This window comes from Neopsephotus bourkii, unplaced genomic scaffold (genome assembly GCF_033783945.1).
Source record: "Neopsephotus bourkii isolate Nb327-2 ecotype Australia unplaced genomic scaffold, CSIRO-AGI_Nbou_v1 NB_1535, whole genome shotgun sequence".
NCBI classification, from domain to species: domain Eukaryota; kingdom Metazoa; phylum Chordata; class Aves; order Psittaciformes; family Psittacidae; genus Neopsephotus; species Neopsephotus bourkii.
Genome location: NW_026902011.1, coordinates 5,363 through 27,929, shown reverse-complemented (window position 1 = coordinate 27,929; position 22,567 = coordinate 5,363). Strand labels below are relative to the sequence as shown.

Below are 22,567 nucleotides of genomic sequence, written 5' to 3'. Positions count from 1 at the left end.
ACAAATAAAAGGATTTGAGTTGGTGTTTTCCCTGATGCACTGTTTTAACAGAAATACATTTAAGAAATAAGTCCCTGTTCAAACTCATTTTATTTCTATGTAAAAATCTATATCCTTAGCAGTATTTTGTTTTCCCTGAAACCCAAATATTCGATTTCAGTTTCTTACCCTTTCCTCATTGAATGTTAAAAGAGAAACATTTTCAGTAAGTTGGGACTAGTGTTGCATTTCTTCAAATAAGAATATTTGTGATTTTTTTTATTTTTTTTAATAGGAATGTGTTTTACCTGTTCTATCTCATTAGAAGGAAAACTAACATCAGCACAGCAAAAATGAATGCTACTGTATATTGCCTTTCAGCGCAGTTTAATTAAAGTGGCATTTGTTTGTCCTATAATATCACCATTCCCTAATCGATGTACTGAGCAAGCACCATGGTGACAAGATAAGTTGCTTTGTTTTGTTCCGTATGTCTGTGTTCTAAATTTTCCATAGTTTTAATTGGTTCCCTGCAGAATAACATTTACAAGCATATGGTATGGAAAATGCTGACTGCATTTGTTATCATAGATTTTAGTATATTGGTGGCACTAGATCACTAAGCTTTTAAATGTGATTATGAGGTTATTTAATGCAGTCAATAGTGTGCTTAAAACACAGCAAAAATCTGCAGTGAGCCTAATGGTATCAAGGAAATACATTTGAATGCATTCTTAATGCTTCAAGGGTAGATGGGAAAGTCTGATTCAGAAAAGATTTTCGATAATGTTTGTGCTGAAATGTGCTTTGTCACCTAAGAGCAATTTGGAAAGGTCTGTGGAGGCTGCTTGCCATCACAAGAATAATGTGTGTAGGAACATGGAGTGCAAAAAAGGCAAAATAAATAATACATCAAAGATTATCGACTTATGAAGAAACACACCAACTTCAGCTGATACAATGGAATGCAGGATCAGGCCGTAAATGTCATGTCTGACTTTTGAGATATCAACACTACATTTTTATACTGATTCTGTTCTGGGAGAAGATGGCCAATCCAAAACAGAGCACAACTGACTGAGGAAAGCCCAGTCATCTCAGAACCTTAAGATCACCTAGTTCCAACCCCCCTGCCATGGAGAGTGACACCTCACACTAAACCATGTCACCTAAGGCTCTGTCCAACCTGGCCTTGAACACTGCCAGGGATGGAGCATTCACAAACTCCCTCGGCAGCCCATTCCAGTGCCTCACCACCCTCACAGTAAAGAACTTCCTCCGTGTATCTAACCTGAACTTCCCCTGTTTAAGTTTGAACCCGTTTCCCCTTGTCCTATCACTACAGTCCCTGATGAAGAGCCCCTCTCCAGCATCCCTGTAGGCCCTCTTCAGATACTGAAAGGATGCTGTGAGATCTCCATGCAGCCTTCTGTTCAAGCGGAACATCCCCAACTTTCTCAGCCTGTCTTCAAATGGGAGATGTTTGAGCCCCCTGATCATCCTGTTGGCCCTCCTCTGGGCTTGCTTCAGCAACTTGCTCCACATCTTACCAGAGTGGCTAAAGAGCCAAATACATTTAAGAATTATGGTATGATAAAAACCTGTTGATGAATAGGAAAGGCAAAATTAAAAGTGACTTTGGCCTGTTGATCATCTCTTCCAGGTATGATTCTTTCTCTCAGGTGAAGGTGTGTAATACATTTTAGGATAAGCCACTGATGGGAAGATGGTGCATGGACTACTTGTTTGTCTTGAATCATGCGAAATACAGTTCATGGTGAAGAAGAAATAGATACAAGTTGACACAGAAGATTTTAAACAAAATAAAAATATACCTGTGCATGATATTTGTATTTGAGTACAGTGTAGTGACAATTATTATCTATGTCACATTGATAAAAATTTAGAAGAAACATTGAGATTGCATAATGATAAAAAAGGAAGAATGGAATAAACTGGATTTAGACATTAAAGATAACCTGGAATAGGAATATAACTTGTTCTTTTGTAGAGATGAATTTTTATATTATTCATATAAACACAGAAAATTCAGTCTTCTTGTATGATTACTAGCTGTATTTCTGCTGGGCTGTTGGTTCACTTCAACGCATGGTTTGCTATTCAACTTCGTGCATGTCAGCTAAGGACTACACGGATTTAAGAAACATGAAGTTCTAAAGGCTCCTGTACAGCATGGTGTTCTTGTGCCTTCTGACTCTTGGTAGGTTTATTCTCAGTTGCAAAGTTGCATCCGGTGTTTAGAGAAGAGCACATCTGAGGTCAGATGTTAAGTCAGTGACAGAAATGTTGCCTTATTTGAGCTGAATTCCCTTTCCTTCACTAAAAACAAAACACAATAAAACCCCACTTATTTTTTTCTCCACTACACTTTCTCTTCGCTCTCTATAATTCATTCAGTTTGTGCAATGTTTGACATAGGGGATTATTGCTACCAGTCACCTCCTGACACACCATAGAACTGATAAAATTAGTATGACAGGAACATTCTTTTCCTCAGGTAAACATGCTCCCTTACCTTTAACTTGTTTGGTTTTAATCTCAAGGGACACCTTGATCCTATATGAAGCCAAACAATTCCTAACAGAGATAAATGCTATCCTGTAAACTGATAGGTGTCCCAGTCTCACCCTTGCATATTAAGTGGCAAGCGGGGAAGGAGAGGGAAGAGGAGTCATGTAACTTGAGCTGAAAATACAAAGATTTGCTGTGACTGGATTTAGACACTAAAGATAATCTTGAATAGGAATATAACTTCTTCTTTTGTAGAGGTGAATTGCTGTATACTGTATTCCTGATACTTAAGTTATTAGGTGAGAGCACTAATCCTGCATAGGGCACATTAATTTGAACAAATGAGTTAATGCAGCATAAAAGGAAGAGGGGAACTTTCATCTTTGCTTTAGTAACTTCTGTGATAGTGAATCCTATTGAAAGACTGTTGAAGTACTGCTAATTGAAGCTTAAATAATCATTCTTCTGGGGACATTATCCCTTTTCAGCCATATGAGAGTGTATCCTGTTTTGTCTTGGCAGCAAAAGCAGTGTGATATCTTTACTGAGCCTAAGGTCATTTAAATAAGTCTTCCCCTCCTCACTTGTATAATAAAAATCCCAGTTTCTTAAATTCTCTAGGAGAAAGAGTATTTAGTATCTGTCTGATTTAATGGGAGTTTTATCCTGATGTACCAGTGAAATTGGAATGAGTCCGTGTGATGCCAAAGTCATACTTCCAAAGTGTGTGAATTTGGGTGTGAACACCATGTATGACACATTTTGAAACCCAGATGCCATTTGATATCACAGTATCACAGTATGTTAGAGATTGGAAGGGACCTCAAAAGATCATCTAGTCCAATCCCCCTGCCGGAGCAGGAACACCTAGATAAGGTTACACAGGAATGTGTCCAGGTGGGTTTTGAATGTCTCCAGAGAAGGAGACTCCACAACCTCCCTGGGCAGCCTGTTCCAGTGTTCCGTCACCCTCACTGAGAAGAAGTTTCTTCTCAAGTTTAAGTGGAACCTCTTGTGTTCCAGTTTGTACCCATTGCCCCTTGTCCTGTCATTGTTTGCCACTGAGAAGAGCCTGGCTCCATCCTCGTGACACTCTGCCTTTATATATTTATATACACTAATAAGGTCACCCCTCAGTCTCCTCTTCTCCAAACTATAGAGACCCAGTTCCCTCAGCCTCTCCTCATAAGGGAGATGCTCAACTCCCTTAATCATCTTAGTTGCCCTGTGCTGGACTCTCTCCAGCAGGTCCCTGTCCTTCTTGAACTGAGGGGCCCAGAACTGGACACAATATTCCAGATGCGGTCTCACCAGGGCGGAGTAGAGGGGAAGGAGGACCTCTCTCGACCTACTAGCCACCCCCCTTCTAATACACCCCAGGATGCCATTGGCCTTCTTGGCCACAAGGGCACAGTGTCGGCTCATGGTCATCCTGTCGTCCACTAGGACCCCCAGGTCCCTCTCCCCTACACTGCTCTCTAACAGGTCGTTCCCCAACCTATACTGGAACCTGGGGTTGTTCCTGCCCAGATGCAGGACTCTACACTTTCCCTTGTTATATTTCATCAAGTTATTCCCCGCCCAGCTCTCCAGCCTGTCCAGGTCTCGCTGAATGGCAGCACAGCCTTCTGGCGTGTCGGCCACTCCTCCCAGCTTAGTGTCATCAGCAAACTTGCTGATAGTACACTCAATTCCCTCATCTAAATCATTGATGAATATATTAAATAATACTGGTCCCAGTACCGACCCTTGAGGCACTCCACTAGATACAGGCCTCCAACTAGACTCCGCCCCAAAGAATCCTTTTGGGTGCATTTTGGACCCAGTCTCCAGATCTGAAAGGGTGAATTGGATAATCCAAACCTCTTGCTCTTTTCCCTATTATCTCCTCCAATTGTTTTCCCAGATTGATCAGAAACTGTTGGAGATAGCCTTCTCCCACTTCCTGAAGACTTTCTCCTTTAAACTGGGACTGATACGGTCTTCCATACAAAATCTCAAATGGGCTAACCTCTTCTTTTGACCAGGGTCTAGTTCGAATTCTTAATAAAGCCAGTGGTAATGCCTGGTACCAATATAAATTTGTTTCCTGACATATTTTACTAATTTGTTGTTTAATCAGATGGTTCATCTTTTCTACTTGCCCACTGGCCTAAGGCCTATATGGAACATGCAGTTGCCAATCAGTTTCTAATTTTTCCTAATTTCTTGTAACAATTTTGCACTAAAGTGCGAGTCTCGGTCAGAAGAAATTGCCTCTGGTACCCCAAAATGATCTTATTATCTTGTTAAATAATATTTTAATCACTTGTTTTGCATTATTTATTCTGTAAGGGAATGCTTCTGGCCAGCCTGAAAAAGTATCCGTTAACACCAACAAATATCGATAGCCCCCTTTTCTTGGTAACTCAGAAAAGTCTATTTGCCACTGTTGTCCTGGATAACTTCCTCTCCCAATTGTCCCAATTTGATTTCTGTTTTCAGTTTTAGGATTATTCTTAAGACATAGCTGACATTGTTTTGTCACTAATTGAACCGTGGTGTATAGATTCCTTCCTACAATTTGTTTGTCTAAATATTTATATAAAGAATTGCTACCCCAATGAGTTTTATTATGTTCTTCCTGAGCTAACATCCAGAGCTGGTTATAGGGGATTACAATTCGCCCGCCAGGTATTTGAGCCCAACCCTCTATTTTCCTGTCCCTTTAGATTCTCAATCAATTTTCTATCCTCTTTTGAATATCTAGGTTTAGATTTTTCAATTGGTAGTTTGCCGTCAGGGATTAAGGACATGATTTGAAATTGTTCAGCTGCTCGTTTGGCTTCAAAATTGGCCAAATTATTTCCAATTTCTTGATCAGAGCCACCTTGTTGATGCCCTTTACAGTACATAACAGCTACTTCTTCAGGTAGCTGAAGAGCTTCCAGTAATTGTAGAATTTCTGTAGCATGGTTAACCTGTTTCCCTTGTGTGTTCAAAGGTCCACATTCTTTCCAGATAGCACCATGGACATGGACCACACCAAATGCATATTTAGAATCAGTCCTAATATTTATCCTTTTATCTTTAGCCAGTTGCAGGGCTCTTATTAATGCTATTATTTTTGACTTCTGGGCAGAGGTGTTACCAGGTGAAGGTTTAGATTTTTTTTTTTTTTTTTTTTTTTTTCCCTGTGAAGTGGTGGTAATGGCATATCCTGCCTTTCATTTACCATTTTTCATGAAGCTACTACCATCAGTAAACCAAGAATCAGCATCTTCCAGAGGTCTTTCTTTCAAGTCTGGTCAGCTCGAATATACAGTCTCTATGGTGGTCAAGCAGTCTTTTGTTAGTGGTTCTGTCGATTGTTCCTGCAAAAGGATGCTGGATTCACAACGTTAGTGACCGCAATTTCTGTATTATCCTGTTCTACAATAGTGGCCTGGTATTTAAAAAAAACGTGAAGGAGATAACCTCCTTTCTGCTCCAGGACTACTGATACCACATGGGACACTAGTACAGTAATCTTTTGTCCCAAAGTAAATTTGCAAGCCTCTTTAATATTTGTGATAACTGCTGCCATAGCTTTTAGGCATCTGGGCCATCCTTTGCTCGCTTCATCCAGCTGTTTTGAAAAATAGGCCACTGCCCTTCTGTAGGGTCCTAGGTTTTGAGCAAGGACCCCCAAAGCTATTCCTTGCTCTTCACAGGAATATAGCCAAAAGGATTTAGTCACATCCAGGAGTCACAGAGCTGCAGTTCTCATTAGCTCTGTTTTTAAATTTCTAAAAACCCCTTCTGCTGTATCAGTCCATTCTAAAGAGGGAGAGTTTCCTTTCAACAGTTCATATAGGGGTCTTACCAGAACACCATAATCATGGATCCAAAATCTGCACCATCCAGTCATTCCCAGGGATGTCCGGAGGTCCTTGACGGTCGCTGGTCTTGGAGTCTGGCAAATGGCTTCTTTTCTAGCAGTTCCAAGTTCTCTCTGTCCTCCTGTTATTTCATATCCTAGGTAGGAAACTTGGGTTTGGGTTAGTTGCGCCTTTTGTCTGGATACCCGATAACCATTCAGTCCCAGAAAATTTAACAATTCCACTGTCCACTTGATACATTCTTCCTTTGTTTCTGTAGCAATTAACAGGTCATCCACATATTGTAACAGAGTCCCGTTTGAGTAGGTGGCTTCCATGATTCTAGTTCTCATGCTAGCTGATTTCCAAAAATTGCCGGACTGTTTGTTTTTTTAACCCTTTATGTAAACTATCCAAGTTAATTGAGTTTCCCTTCCTCTGTCAGGATTTTCCCATTTAAAAGCCAATAATTGTGGCTTTCTTTGGCCAGTGGTAAGCAAAAGAAAGTGTCTTTTAAATCCAGGACGGCAAACCATTTTTGATTATTATTCAATTAATAATCTATATTTTAAAATTTATCGATTTTTTTTTTTATTCCCTTTGATCTTCTAATTTTAAGGGATACTGTTTTATTCTAATTGGGTAGGCCCCCCCTTTTTATTTCCACTATAACAGGCAAAGCATTTTTCGCCTTACCTGGAACTTCAGGTGCCCATACTCCCACATACACCTGATTAAGGATTTCTTCTATTTCAGGGAGGTCCTCCTTTTTGCTTTTCTGTTGAATTAAACTCAAAACTGCAATTAATTGTTTTTAACTCTGAAGTCCATTTTGCCTTCTTTAAATGTTGCTTCTCGCCCTAACAAAGATTTTAGAGAATTTGGCATGCATAAAAATTTATGCATTCCGATTTGTTTTCCCAATTTGTACTTTAAAGGTTCCAAAAAGAATGCCTTTTTTTTTTTTTTTTTTCCTCTTTTCCTTGGTGGCCAGTAGCTCCCACATCTGTAACGAATTCTTTTCTCTCTTATTTAACACCAAATAAGTTACTCCTGTATCCACTAAAATTCCACTTTATTTCCCCTAGTTCATAGTCTTAATGTAACCAGTGGATCTGCTAGGGTAGATTCCCCAGGTCCCCGTCAGTTTAGTTCCAGTTCAGTCACCGGAGCCACTCCATGGCACTGCCCTCCCCAGGCAGTCTCACTTCCAGCGTCCAAAACCCCCCATAGCATGCACACCGGTCCGGTCCCACAGAAGAGAAGAGCCCACTCCCCCACCTCCTGCAGACATCCCTCCTCCCACGCTCAAACACTGGAGCTGCTCGAGCTCCCCTCCTTTCCCCCTTGGTTTTCCTTTTTTTTTTTTCTTTTTCTCACAGCAGCTCCCCCTGCTCTGCAGGGCCTGCAGATGCCTGCCCTGCAACGGCACTTCTGGTTTAACCCCTTCTTAACTCTGAATGTGGATGTGCCACTGGTTGCCAGTGACAGAAATCTCTTCCTCCTTATCAATATCAGATAGGACAGAGGCAGAGGGTGCTCCTCTCGGAGATACCTGTGGTACGTGATTTTCCACCCTATCTTCCTGATTACTGTTTTTTAACTTTAAACATCTTTCCCCAATATCAGAGGCTGAGCATCTCCAGCGTAACTTTCAGTTTTTCCCTGTCCTTTTCCAAAGCCAAAATTAAGGAATCTGGTGGAGCTATATTAATTTTGCATTCAGTCTATCACTCTGTGTGATTTCTTAAAGTGAAAAACGTACCTGCATACATTACTTCATCCCATTTTCCTTGCCCCCTTAAAACAACATCAATTGTAACAATGTATTATAGTTCAGAGTTCCATTTTTAGGCCATTTTCCCTGATCTTCCAAAGTATACAAAGTGCCACCATTGGTTACAATATTTTACCAATATTTTCTTATTTACCAAGCCCCCAGGAGACCCTCCAAGTTTTTTCCAGTGTGCCAAAATGCACCCAAAAGGATTCTTTTTCAAGATCTCTTCACTCTGCTGGTTTTCCATTATCAATCTCACATTCACACACACACACAGAGATGGGATCCCCAGACATACTCCACACAGTTACAACACTTGAGACAAAGACAGAGACTTAAATTCAACCAAACAAACAACAGTTAATAACACAGTTATAACATCCTGTCACCAGTACCAGAATCGCAAGACCAAAATCATTACTGTAACAAGCCACAAAATAAGCGAATACCAGTAGAATCAAAAGCAATACTTCCTAACCCTTATAGCTCAGACCATATTGTAACATTAATAGGGGGGTTTCCTTGAACCCTTTATAGTTGACCAGCCTGTCAGTGTCCCAGGAAGGATGAGACCCTTGTGTCCAACCAGCCTGTCTGCGTCCCACTGTGGGAACCATACTGAACAGCCCACTGTATCGGAGGGTGATTCTACTAACCTATTCAGGGACCCCCGCTGACAGCATCACTGAAAAAAATCCCTTATGGGCTGTTGATAGCACACTGGACCCAAAACCATTTCCACAAGACACCCCCCTGTGTCTTGTAGGACCTAAATCACAAGATGATACCCCCTGCTTAATTATAACAGTCTGTCACTGATACCAAAACCACAAGACCAAAATCCTTAATATAACAAGCCACAAAATAAATCAAATACAAGTAAAATCCAAAACCTTTTTCTGCAAGACACCCCCTGCGTCTTGCAAGACCCAAACCACAAGAAGCCCCCTGCTTCCTTTGGGTGTATACCAGTAAAATCCAAAACCTTTTTCTGCAAGACACCCCCTGCGTCTTGCAGGACCCAAACCACAAGAAGCCCCCTGCTTCTTGTGGGTGTATACCGAACGGACGCTAGCAGCCGGGTATACGCCTTTACCTACGAGATTTCTTATCTCGATTTACGGAAGGCTTCCAAACCATGCGTACGCTTACCAAGCCAATTTACCAAACCAATTTACCAAACCAATTTACCAAACCAATTTACCAAACCAATTTACCAAACCAATTTACCAAACCGAGGTGCCCCCTGCACCTTACAGACTATACAAAAAAAAGAATACCTTTTATGAGATGGTCCTTGTCTGCTCCCGCAGCGATCCAAATGAGTCGAGGGGTCCCTCCGGGAAAAATTCCCGAGGGCCCTAGGGAGCCCTGTCCTCAGCGGGTCCTGCAGCCGAGCAGAGAGGGTCCCATCTGGGTCGCCAAATTGATTCGGAGAAAACTCCAGGAACAAACTTGCCAACAAAGTTTTCAAGCTGACAAGCAGGTATTCTTTATTGCGGCGCCGGGAGACACGGGGGATAAATCCTCCTAACGTGTGTCTCTCTCATTGCCCCACAAGCTGTCCTTTTATAGCCCCTGGGCATACATACATATTCATGAGGCTACATATGGATTACATCATTTTCCAGAGAGTTCCCCGCATGCGTACAGATTTGTGGTGGTGGTCTCTGAGGGTCGTTTACTTCTTCCAACGATCTTCATCACTTCTGGCAGCCTTTGAAGCACGCGCAGTAGATGCTCATACCAGTTTAATTGGTTCGTTAGCACCAGAGACATAATAATCCTCCTATCCTCCTACTTATCAGTTAGTTTAACTGTAGCCCATCCTGGACACCTGCCATTCCCAGATACTCCTTATCCCTGTGTCCTGTTCTTCTAGACTGTTTTTCTTAAAACTAGGCCAACTATAACGATTTATCTTGTGAGAATTCTCAGTATGTTCTCTAGTTGTACTCTGTTTTTTTTCTCTATGTATCCTGCACCTCAGTAATTTTCCATTGCTACTGTTACAAAGCCATCAAACTTAACATTACTTAAAACTTCTTATAAAAGTTTCTATATCCCATTTTGTGATTTTGTGCCCCTTTGTCTCACTAATAAGGTCACCCCTCAGTCTCCTCTTCTCCAAACTATAGAGACCCAGTTCCCTCAGCCTCTCCTCATAAGGGAGATGCTCAACTCCCTTAATCATCTTAGTTGCCCTGTGCTGGACTCTCTCCAGCAGGTCCCTGTCCTTCTTGAACTGAGGGGCCCAGAACTGGACACAATATTCCAGATGCGGTCTCACCAGGGCGGAGTAGAGGGGAAGGAGGACCTCTCTCGACCTACTAGCCACCCCCCTTCTAATACACCCCAGGATGCCATTGGCCTTCTTGGCCACAAGGGCACAGTGTCGGCTCATGGTCATCCTGTCGTCCACTAGGACCCCCAGGTCCCTCTCCCCTACACTGCTCTCTAACAGGTCGTTCCCCAACCTATACTGGAACCTGGGGTTGTTCCTGCCCAGATGCAGGACTCTACACTTTCCCTTGTTATATTTCATCAAGTTATTCCCCGCCCAACTCTCCAGCCTGTCCAGGTCTCGCTGAATGGCAGCACAGCCTTCTGGCGTGTCGGCCACCCCTCCCAGCTTAGTGTCATCAGCAAACTTGCTGATAGTACACTCAATTCCCTCATCTAAATCATTGATGAATATATTAAATAATACTGGTCCCAGTACCGACCCTTGAGGCACTCCACTAGATACAGGCCTCCAACTAGACTCCGCCCCATAGACTACAACTCTCTGGCTTCTCTCCTTCAGCCAGTTCACAGTCCACCTCACTACCCGATCATCCAGACCACACTTCCTCAATTTAGCTGCGAGGATGCTGTGGGAGACTGTGTCAAACGCTTTGCTGAAGTCAAGGTAGACCACATCCACCGCTCTGCCATCATCCATCCACCGTGTTATTTCCTCATAAAAGGCTATGAGATTGGTCAAGCATGACTTCCCCTTGGTGAAGCCATGTTGACTGCCCCTCATAATCCTCTTGTCCTTGATATGCCTTAAGATGGCACCAAGGATAAGGTGTTCCATCACTTTCCCAGGAATGGAGGTGAGGCTGACTGGTCTATAGTTACCTGGGTCCTCCTTCTTGCCCTTTTTGAAGACTGGAGTGACATTTGCCTTCCTCCAGTCCTCAGGCACCTCTCCTGTTTCCCAAGACTTGGTAAAGATGATGGAGAACGGTGTAGCAATGACCTCCGCCAGTTCCCTCAGCACCCGCGGGTGCATCCCATCTGGACCCATGGATTTATGGATGTCCAGATTGCTCAGCTGGTCTCTAATCCATAAGTATGCCATATACTTACACCCCATAATTAAGTAGAAGTGGTGTCTCAAAAGTTGTCCCTAAAAACAAAATTTTAAGCAAGAGAATGTGAACATGTAAAGCTTAAAAAACTTTGTAGAAAATCAGTGTCAATTAATGGAATAAATCTAATTTTAAAAGGAGCCAGTAAGATTTTGATTGATGTTTTTCATTCTGTGGTACCTCTTTTGATATTTAAATGGCATCTCTACATTATTTGATTACTCAAAATATTCCTTTTTCAAATTAAAATTCCATGTAGAAATCATTGTTCATTTTTAATTTTTGGAATGTGAATTAAGTGTATGTGTTAAGTTAGAGAGAAGGTCCTTCAAGAACAGGCAGAACAGACTTGCATGCAGTTAAAATTAATTAAAAGTGAAAAGAGGATAAAAGTTTGCAGTTAGTAGTAACTCTTAAACATTGAGAAGTTTGCTGCCAAATGAGAGCCTCTTGGTAATGCAGAAATATTGGACTGTATTCTCAGCAGCATTAGCTGGCTGCAATAATTCTTGATGAGAAATGACTGGAAAAGAGAGCTTCCATTTTGTGGAAATTTCAGGAACAACCTAGGGATGAGACTTCCTTGCCTAGCTGGCATGCCAGAGAGTTAGGCTGCCAAAGTTCTATTGTTAATTTTGAAGGATTAGCATGCTTCTATGGAACAGTATGATTGGGAAAACAGCACTTTAAAATAAAACTGTCTTTAGCAAACTTCTGACTCTTAAATGTGGCTTTTAATGTATTAATTCAGAAGACTGTTACTGCTTGTTCAACAAGGCTATGTTCCTAAGGGGAGTGCAGTCACCATCAGAGATGGGAGTGCAGGTAAGACTGGGTTGTTATATCAGTTAGGCCTCAGGTAAGTTCTTTATGCATGACAACTAAGGTGCAAAGATCTTTTCCTAGCCTTTGTTATGGACTAGTTACAGTTTTTTAGCGTTAGATCTTATTAAACACAAAATATCAGGTGATATTTTATGGCTATCCAACGATTTCTGAGGGTAGCATTGAATTTTTGACGCTTCCATTTGTCTGATTTTGTAAGTCTGTGTCTCCCATACAAAAGCAGATGGTGCGGATTTAGAAAAGTTAGCTTTTTGTTCTATTACATTTTATTATGCTAGTAGTATGTTTGCTGTAAAAGCCTGTTTTTAGATCCTTAACTAAAACAACATTCTACAATATAGACCCAACAGGTAATGATTAAAATATGCTGAAATTGAAATTTTCTCTATTAAATTATGTTTCTTAGGGAAGAATCCACTATGTAACCATGTATTTTACAATTATTACAGTAAACTACAATATACATGAAAAATACTATGCTGCAGGAGCAGAAAAATGTACTAGTTTTTCTTCTGTCCTCAAAACCAGGAGAAAACAAAGACTTACTAGGATAGAGACCTTATTTTTTTCCTTTTTTTTTTTTTTTTCCCCAAGACCAGCATAAAGCTTTCATGTGAAAAAACTAATGAAATATTAAACTAACTTGAACTTTGCATAATACATTAAATCAACTTTGCCTTGGCTTAAAGCCACTTCTTTGGCAATAGAGAAGGATAATCAACTTAAAAGCCCTCAGGCCGATGGAAGTATATAATACTGCCTAATACTAAAAGGCAAATGCAGAATGTGCTCCAAAATGACTACTCAATAAGGTTTACTTCTGGGTTGGAGGTGCAATTCCAAAGTTACTGAGTGTATACAAAAATCCTCTCTCATGTAAGTGAATGACTTAAATCTCAGCTGCAGTATTTATTACTATCTTGTCCTGAGTCCAGGTAGTTAGACTTTTTCCTCATGCATCTCCAGGAAAGCTAAGTAAGTCTCTGCATCTGTGTACCCTTGTTAGCGCTTCAGGCACAAGGTTGGAAAAGCTTTCAGCATTGTATGTATGTGACACTGTATTATTATGTGACTTCAGCTTATTCTTTATTAATATGCTTCTGTTAAGCCATATAGCTCCTTCAAGATTGCTGTCCTCGACAAGTGCTGCCCCATCCTGTGCAGTAAAATGCAGTAATTTCCTTGCAGCTGAATGACAAAAGAACCAGTTAGATTTGAGACAAAAAAGAAAACAGTGGCTCAGAAAGCAAGGCTGTGTGTGGTTGCTGTGGCATGTGGTGAGTGTGTGCATGGGAGGGTGTATGAAAGAGAGGGAAAAGAACAGAAATTTCTGCCTTTTTGACAGCATTTTGTAGGGGTTTCTGTTTATACTAGAAGAAGTCTTCAGTATTTCTTGACTTGCAAGATCATTTCAGCTTCTGTAATAACAGAAGAGAAAAAGAAGAAACAATGTTGGTTTTGACTGGGATGTTTTAATTTGATGAATCACTGTAGTAATATGGCCAGAGTTTTTGCAAACCTGACTGCCAGTCTATGCAGTATGGATGAATCAGCTGTTTGATGCAGGTGAAAAACAATACAAGGTGGTTTTGACTGTGGTTACATAAAGTTATAATTGCCATACTAACGCTTTTGTTTGATTAAAGACAACATTATTGGGCAGATACGAGAACTTCTTCACTCTAAGTATCAGACTATCAGAAGAGATTTCTTACTAGATTGCAGAAGCAGCTTGATGTTTATAAATCTCTTTTGAGCATGATAAGTGAATGTTGATTTGCGCAAGTCTGATCTGAATTAAGTTATCCTGACTGATCCCATCTGAGAATGACACATCATTTCTTTAATTCTTTTTGTCCCAGGCATCCAGTGTTTATGCATTTTACAGCTTACCTTTAATCTAGCTAAACAAAACCCCATCAGCGCTAAGAGAGATCATTGGTTTCTTATGTAGTTTAATTTATGAGTTCCAGTTTCATCATCAGCATTTTAATTTTTTTAATTCTCAGGAATATTTATAGTTCATGGTTCCTCTCAGGTTTAGCTGTGATAGCTGCAGGAGGTAATCACATTTTAGACCTATTGCAGAGAGTTTGTCCATATATAGCTTTCTTTTCATGACTGTGGGCTTCTCTGGTGGGGTCTTTGCTTGGAAAGAGCTGGAAACAATCCAGACACATCCGTGTGTCCGCTTTTCTCCTAGTGGGATGATTAGCAAGCAGCAGACTGTGAAAACTGGCTATATTTGAGATGATGAAAAAGGAAACAATCTCAGAGCTAAAAGACAAACATTAAGCTTAGATGCCCTGGGAGGTCATATTTCAGGACTGCTTTAATGGAGAGAATACCTTTTTGGAAGGTCATTATTGATAAGTAGTAGTAAGATTCTAAAAAGCCATTCAGAGAGCTACGTTCCCTCTATGGTGAGAGGAAATGCTGGTGAAATCATGTATCTTGGACCTGCAAGAGGGAAAAAAGAAAAGAATAAAACTATGCTTAGGAAATAGAAGAGCAGAGATCAGGAGAGGTGAAGAGAAGGTATTAAAACAGGATGTAGGGAGTGTCAGTGGACCTTGTGCTTTGGTCTTCTAGAAAAAAATAGGAAATCAAGTTACAACAGTAGCTCATGCTGGTTTCATGTTGGTTTTTGGACCACACAAGCAGCCATAGGAGCTAAGGAGACAGTCTCCCCAGCTTTGGAAGAGGTAATACCAACCTCCCCGACAGGAGAATCTTTCACCATAAGTCTATCAGAGCTGAAGATGTCACTAAAGGTAGAGAACGCCACTTCTTTTATGTGCTCTTTGAAAAGCATTACCAGATGTGAGAATTTAGGGATAACATACTTCTGTTCCAAATATTAAAAAAAGGCAGCCCATCACAGGGAACACCTGTTTTGTGCAATGCTCTGTGTCTATTATTATGGATAAGGTTGGATTTAAGCCCTCGAAGATGAAAATATAGGCTGTTTTGATGATTCCATTGACCTTAAAAGTATAATTTTAATCAATATGTAAAGCTTGTGTAAAATTTTATTCAGTTATTCCTCTTAAAATAGCTTCGGATCTACCAGTAGCCTCCTTCTTGCTACCTTTTGATTGCTTTAGAAGTTGTAATAAGCAGCATTGTGGTTGTTCCCGAAGGAGTATCTCATGATTTTTATCCGTGGATGGTGGTGTCTTTTTGCCAGTGCTGATTATCTGAGGAAGTGATGTCATGGTGAAAGTAGTGACTTCACAGCTTCCAAGATGCTGCAAATAAAAGTGAAGGTTACAAATGCTGCTTTCCTAGTCCAGTGGTAGAATTGGTATATGACATCTGTGTATGCTTAGATGAATGTTTGCAGTAGCATTCAATTTTTTATCATCAGAGTTTGGCAGAGTTGATCAGTTACCTGATGCACAGATCTCAAGATTGTTTGTCCAGCATAGGACAGAACATTACTTAACCTGTATAACTATTAACCTGTATAACATTATTTAACTTGTATAACTACGGTCATCACTGAGGTTTTGATAAATTATCTGTGTTGTTGGTACAAGAAGTTCTGTGTTAAAATAGAATGGGGGAGATGCTATCTGGCTGTATAAATATATTGTCTGTGATTCTGGCATCAGATAAATACCCTGTTCAACTAATAAAGATGCTAGGAGTAGAAAATGTTGCCCATGTGAATAGGTTATGCAAGTGTGATCTTTATGTGCCACTGAATTATTTTAGTGGTTATCACTGGGGGATGGAAAGGTAAATAAATATATGCTGAGCTGTGTCAGGGATAGCATGTACCTGTTTATGTGCTTCCCTGCAGATGTCCTTGGCTGGTCAGTTTTGCCTGTGGTGGTTCTCAGACTGTAGCTTCTGATCTGTGCTTAAGAATTACATCTGTGTGCTTAGGGAAGTTGCTGCCCAGCTGGATAGTTCTCTGTTTGTCCTGGTATTGGCTGGGGTTAAACCATGACACTGTTAACTTCACCTCTAATGGGACAGCACATACTATGTGAATGAAAATACTAGGATGGGACTTCCAGCTGTGGCAAGTGCAGATTGTCTGCAAGCCTCCTCTCTTTCTATCTGACTCAAATTTCTGCTGTTTTCTAGAAATGTGTAAGAGAATCGTAGAATATCTTGAGTAGGAAGAGACTGATAAGAATCATCAAATCCAGCTTTGTCTTTTGGAGGACAGGTTACTTATGTGGATAACACTATTACATCAGAAAATGGAGGATGTAATTTAGGAAAGTAATAGCAAACATCTTGCACTCTCTAGTAATGATTAAGAGTGACATTTTAGGTAGGTTTTGTTATGTCTTGCTCCCTTATATGAGTTTCCAAAGCTACAGGAAGAATTAGCTATCCAAATGTACTCTACAACTTTACTAATAAATATTTATTTGATTATTAATGATTAGTTTGGTAATACATGACTTTGTATTAGGCAGTGTTTCTTCAGAAATAATGCTTTCACACTTTTTTAATGAAGAAAATTCCTCAGACTGCTGAAACAAGCTGTGAACTATCACTGTTCTCTCGTCAGTGTGTTTTACATCATCAGAATGTGAAGCACAGACTTACTTTGCTATTTGTTCTGGCCAATTTTGGCCATACAGTCTGGGAGATGGAAACTTGTATTACTTGTTAAGACTGTTTACAGGTCGACTTTGTATTTTAACATTAGTATAACAGTTGTCATATTTTATTAGAAAAAAACTCTGTTGTAAGAACACTTTGCTGGAAAAAAAACCAACAAACCAAAAAAACAGAGATTAGGGAATGAAATGGGGTAGTTAAATGCAAATGAACAGATTCTTACTCAGGGAGAGGTAGAGTCATTAAAATAATCAATTGTAGTGAGTGAAACAGAAGTATATCCTCCCTGGAGTGCCCAGAGAAAGGCAGTGTACAAAGAGGAAACCCCTGAACGCCTTCAGAAATTTGTTTTACATTCCTTTTCCTTTGGAAGAGATTTGGCAGCAGGTAGCAGGTTACCTTGACTTCATGTTTGCATTAGGCATAAATATTCTGTAAGAAACCTGCAGTTGTTTGGAGGGATAGTATCTTAATAACCTAACAAGAATATGCTCTGTCGTTCTTAGCCTGCTTACTGTCAGGCTAAAATCTCATCTTAATAATGTCCGTCTCAGAGTTCTTGTTAGACTCTTGAGAGCAGTCTGGGGAGATGGCCTGTTCTTGCACAGTCTGTTCTGGTTCATATGTGTTGATGAAATTCTGGTGTGCTGGAATTACAAAAATCAGTCCTCAGATGGCTAGTTGACCTGTTTGGATTGCAAAGAGGTGTTCTCCAGAGCTTTCTTTCTCTGCTGTGTTCTCTTTCTGTTCTGCTTTTTATAGCCCTGCTTTTCTCATTTCTTCAGAAGTCAAGTGTAGGGTTCAGAAACTGAGCCTTTGAATTCTTCAATTTTTGTGTAATTTTTCTGTCCACATTCCTGAAGACCCAATAAAGAGGGAGCGATGGTGGCACATGCAAATGAGTGTAAGATGTTGGGTTGTTTGCTTGTGTTTTAGAAATCTGAATTCTTCTTTTCCTTTTAGACAGCTGTTAAGGCAGAGTGATTTCCATCTTTGGTAGTTCTCTTCCCAAGCGATTTTCTACAGATTTTAGACCTGCAGTTTACCTTTGCAACAACTACAGCTGATGTGTATTGTAAGAACAAGTGTGCAGATTTTAGTGCTTAGACAAAAATTTCTTACTTAATCCTAGAAGTGAGTGACTTTGTAGATTTTGTCAGTTCATTAAGTTTCCTTCTTTTTCAGGGTTGAATTGAGTTGTGATGAACCTAAAGAAAAAGATCTCTGTAAACTGAATGATATTAAAAAAGGATGAGCTTGTGAACTTTATTTTCATTCTTTAGGGTGGCAAATCTATGAGAAGTGTGTGCTGCAGAAGAACAATATAATAAAAATATACTGGAAAGAGGAAAATGTGTTGTATATGACAACAACAACAACGTTTAACTTCATATATTTGGTTTTGAAACATCTACCTTAGCAGCAGTCAGATATATTTCTTCAGACGAAGTTTAGCTCATTAAGATAAAATAAAATGGAAAATTTGCATGCATTTTGCATTTGCTTGACATCAGTGATGTGCACAAGTGCAAATCGTCACCTTACATTTTCTGTCTACAATTATGAAGAAGGTTGAAATTTCCCTGCAATATTTTGCTTTCACAGAGTTGGTCTTCCTTGTGTTTGGAAGGTTCCTAATTTTATTAAATACAGAACAGACTCAGTTCCCTTTGCTCGTGAGAGCATCTCAAAGCTCTCAGTGCTTCATGGAGTGCTTCATGAGTCAGGATTGAAGCCATTTACTTTGTGTATGTATTGATTTCAGCCAAGCAAATTAAAAAGGGAAAACTAAAATTACAGCTTGCTGCATATAGTTTGCTGTGTGTAATTCCATGCTGTTTGGGACTGCTTTTCTTACTAGATTTGTGAGCTTTTTTTCAAAAGCTTTTACTGTATATACATGAAGATGCTTGTTATTTTACTGCTGAAGGAACTTCTGTCCAGTTAGATCTCAACTGGTTTCTAAACTGGGGTGTCTTAGGGAAACCAGATCTCTTGACTTCTTGGGAGCTATAAAGCCATGGAAACATGCTTCATCCCACAGGAGAATGCATTTCTTCAGCTGATGGTAAAAAGTGCTACAACTGAGGACAGTGCCTGATACTTAACTTTTGAAGTGTCTTGGTGACTGGGCTTTGTTTTTTCTCATCATTGTAGCTCACTGCAATTGTCTTCTAATGTGTTACAGAACAAGAGCAAATGCCTGGAGAAAGTCCATGTTGTTCTTGGAAATAAATCCTGTGATTTGGATTCACTCATTTCTACTCTGGCCTATGCCTACTTTCTAGACAAGGTAAGGGAAAAAATGGACTGAGTGGTCTTATTTTTTCCAGGTTGTTACACACATCTTATTGTTAAGTCAATTAAAACATACTGTAAAAAAATTAATCTGGAGTGGTTTTGTTATAAGGAGTGGTAAGGTTTTTAAATAGAAACAATTTACATTTCTTTACATACAAAAATTAATGAGTGGATATTAGCTGACATTTTAAGTAGCATTCACTAATCACCCCTGTACATGATTTTTTTCTCATTTCTGATTTCCCAGCGATTCTGTAGGAGGCAAACAGAGACAGAAGAACAAGAAAAAAAACCCCAAACCAACCAATTTTTTAAAAATTAAGTGGGGGAAAACCAAACAGAAAATTCAGACTGTGTTTAATTACTCACACTGTTAAAACATGTTCCTAATAAAAAACAGGTCTCATTTTATGCAGCAATGACAAACAGATGCCTGTGTTACAGGTCAGTCCTCCTGATGTTCTTTGCTTACCTGTGTTGAACATACCAAGAAGAGATTTTAGCTACTTCACAGAGACAAGATTTATCCTGGAGGAGCTGAATATCCCGGAGTCATTCCATATCTTCCGAGATGAAATCAATTTGCACCAGCTGAATGCTGAAGGGAAATTGTCTTTAACACTTGTAAACAGCAACATGCTGACAAGGTATTGCATTGTATGTACAACAAGATGGCTTATGTGGGTTTGAGCTGTTTTAAAAATTGTGGTTTACATCTTTCCTCCAGTAATATTGGTATTTCTATGCTAACACAGACAAAAAAAGTTAAAAAGGAAGCTAAAATACATTTTCTCTCCCCTTAAGTCTCCAGTAAATGTAACAAACTTAATAGTCATCTTTCCATCTTTTTTAACAGAAACGAAATATTTTAAGGACCTTGTTTTTTCACACAGGTTAGATTAGATATCTTAATTTAGTTTAAATTATCTGGAAGTTTTTTCTGACTAAAATAAAAGATTGGATTTCTTGCTGCTTCTTAGTTAGTTTTCACTAAAGGCATTAGGATTCTGACACTGATTTGGAGATAGCCAGCACATCTGCATATGTGCTGTTAAGATGGCTGCTGGATAGCTGCAGTCCTCACAAACTTCATCATTTTTCTCAAAATGTGCCAGAGGCTCACAGTTGCTCTGTAGAATACCATAGTCCATATATCCATCCTTAAGAGGAAATATTTAGAAGCCTGTAGTGAATCTTTTATAGGGAGCTTCTTTATAATGGTCTGCCTGTTTTGCCCAGAGTGAAGAATGTTGTTTACTTCCAGCTCTCTTTAGAACTTAAATTGAGATAAGTAACATCCTGTTGTGCTACGGCACCATCTTACTGAGGGACTTGTAGATTAGAATAAGAGCAGGGAAAATCTAAAATGAGAAATATGCATATCTCTCATAGCTGTTGATTCTTTAACTGCAGTCAGATCAGTACATCCTTCACTTTTTGAGAGTAAAAATTATCCATAAGATTAGTTTTTTGTTTATTTCTGTCCCTTCCTGTATTTCTGCCTTCTAAATAATTATGACTAATGTTTTACATTATTAAATGTAGTTGGCTTTGTTATTGCTATTATAAGCAGAAATATAAAATGCAAAGACTCTTTGTAAGTCTTCAAAATATTCAATGGAGAAAATTCCAAATCTCCCCTATATGAAGAATGATAATTTTAGTACATACAGATTTTTTTCCCAAATTATTAATTTCTAAATATTTTTATAATGGAAATGTAAATATTTATGTCTTAGTGATTTATCAAGTAATAAAAACACTGAACACTTCATTTAAAAAATTACAGTTTTAGGACTTCATTGTAATGTTCTTTGGCTTTATAGCAGACTCCAAGTACCAATAACAATAGCATTATATTCCAGAATTAAAAAAGAAAAAAGCACTATTTTTAGTGATTGTCAAGCAGCTAGAAAGAAAAAAATATACGTAACTTTTAAATTTGCTTTATAGTGAGGATAAAAGTTTGGAATCAGCTGTTGTCAAAGTCATCAATCCAGATGAGCAATGTGATGGCAGCCTGGAGTTACAAGCATCTTCTTCCTCGGTAGTAGTAAAAGAGATTCTTCAAGAGGCACCAGAGTTAATCACTCAGCAACTGGCGTATCTCCTCAGAGGTGAGAGATTACTCTTTATATTAAATACTGAAAGGTTTAATGGAGTGTTTCTGAATCTGCTCATGCAGAAAGAGTGTGATCCATTCTTTGGTTAACAATCCCTTTAAAGACCACAGGAAGCTTCATAAAAGAAGCAGGGAGTAAAGAGTTTGTTAAAGAGTAACATTATATTGAATATTAAAAATGTGCATTTAAAAATAGGCATGAGAGGTCTTTGCTGTATCACTTGACAAGAATATTAAATGGAGCTGTCGACACACCAGCTGGGTAGCTGGAAAAGCTGTGCAGTTCAAAGATTCCAGGGGCACTGTGGACAACAATATGGATTGGAATCTAATATTTACACATTAAAGCTTCTCCTGATGGTCGTATCATGATATTTTAACGGCATTATGTGAAACTTTTACTGTTCAAAAATGCTTTAACTAAATCTTCATTGTGCTCTCCTTTTCTTTTGTATTGTATGCCTGGTAGAGTACAAGAGGGGGCTTCAGCTGTCAGAATTATTTTCATTTCTGTCTTCATAGTTCATCATTTGTATTAGTTTCCTCAGTTTCTTTGCTGGAGCAGAACTCTTCAGTTGGAAACAAAACTGGGGTTGAAAAGAACGCTTTGCTGCTTTCAAATTATTTACTGAATTTTAATAGTGTTTCATGAATTTTGAAAATTTGGGGTTTCAATTGACATGCAACTATTAAATGCCCTTTTAGGAAATTAATGTGGGCATGTTTAATGAAAATTATGAAAACTTGTCTGCATTAAGATTTCAGAAGCTATTGGAGTCTTGGCTTGTCGTTGTACTCGTCACCGTAATAACTAAATAATGAACATGTTAGGAGACATGTAAAATGATATTTTTTTGTATTTCCGTAGAAGAACCATTAAGAGTAACACAGTATTTGGCCTGCTCTTTTAGTATCTTTCCATGCTAATAAGCCCTAGTAAACCTGCCATGAAATACTATTGTAAGCTGCAAATTTCTGTTGAGTAGCTATCCAGGAATCTAGGCAAATAACCAAGCATAATAATTGATTTTGGAGGCAGAACCAAAAAAGGATATTTGGTGGTGGAAAGAGTCAGGCAGCAGTGCTCTGAATAATGAACAAGAATATGTTCAACTGTTACACATGGGTGTAAATGTCTGCATGTTTTTGCTGTCCAGTCTGTAATCCAAATTCAAATAAAGTATTTTTACTAGACAAATATTGAAAGTGCTTGCATAAAAGA

At 39.2% G+C, this 22,567-nt stretch overlaps 1 protein-coding gene across 1 annotated transcript in view; it reads left to right on the top strand.

Moving 5' to 3' along the window:
• Positions 1–21,644, top strand: part of LOC133221422 (protein prune homolog 2-like) — a 41,396-nt gene extending 19,752 nt beyond the window's left edge. Inside the window, exons 2-4 of the mRNA XM_061370290.1 lie at positions 19,111–19,215; positions 19,668–19,870; positions 21,177–21,644. Of these exons, the coding sequence (XP_061226274.1) occupies positions 19,111–19,215; positions 19,668–19,870; positions 21,177–21,435 (567 nt within the window). The 3' untranslated portion in view covers positions 21,436–21,644. The remainder of the gene's footprint in view (positions 1–19,110; positions 19,216–19,667; positions 19,871–21,176) is intronic.
• Positions 21,645–22,567: the final 923 nt, after the last annotated feature.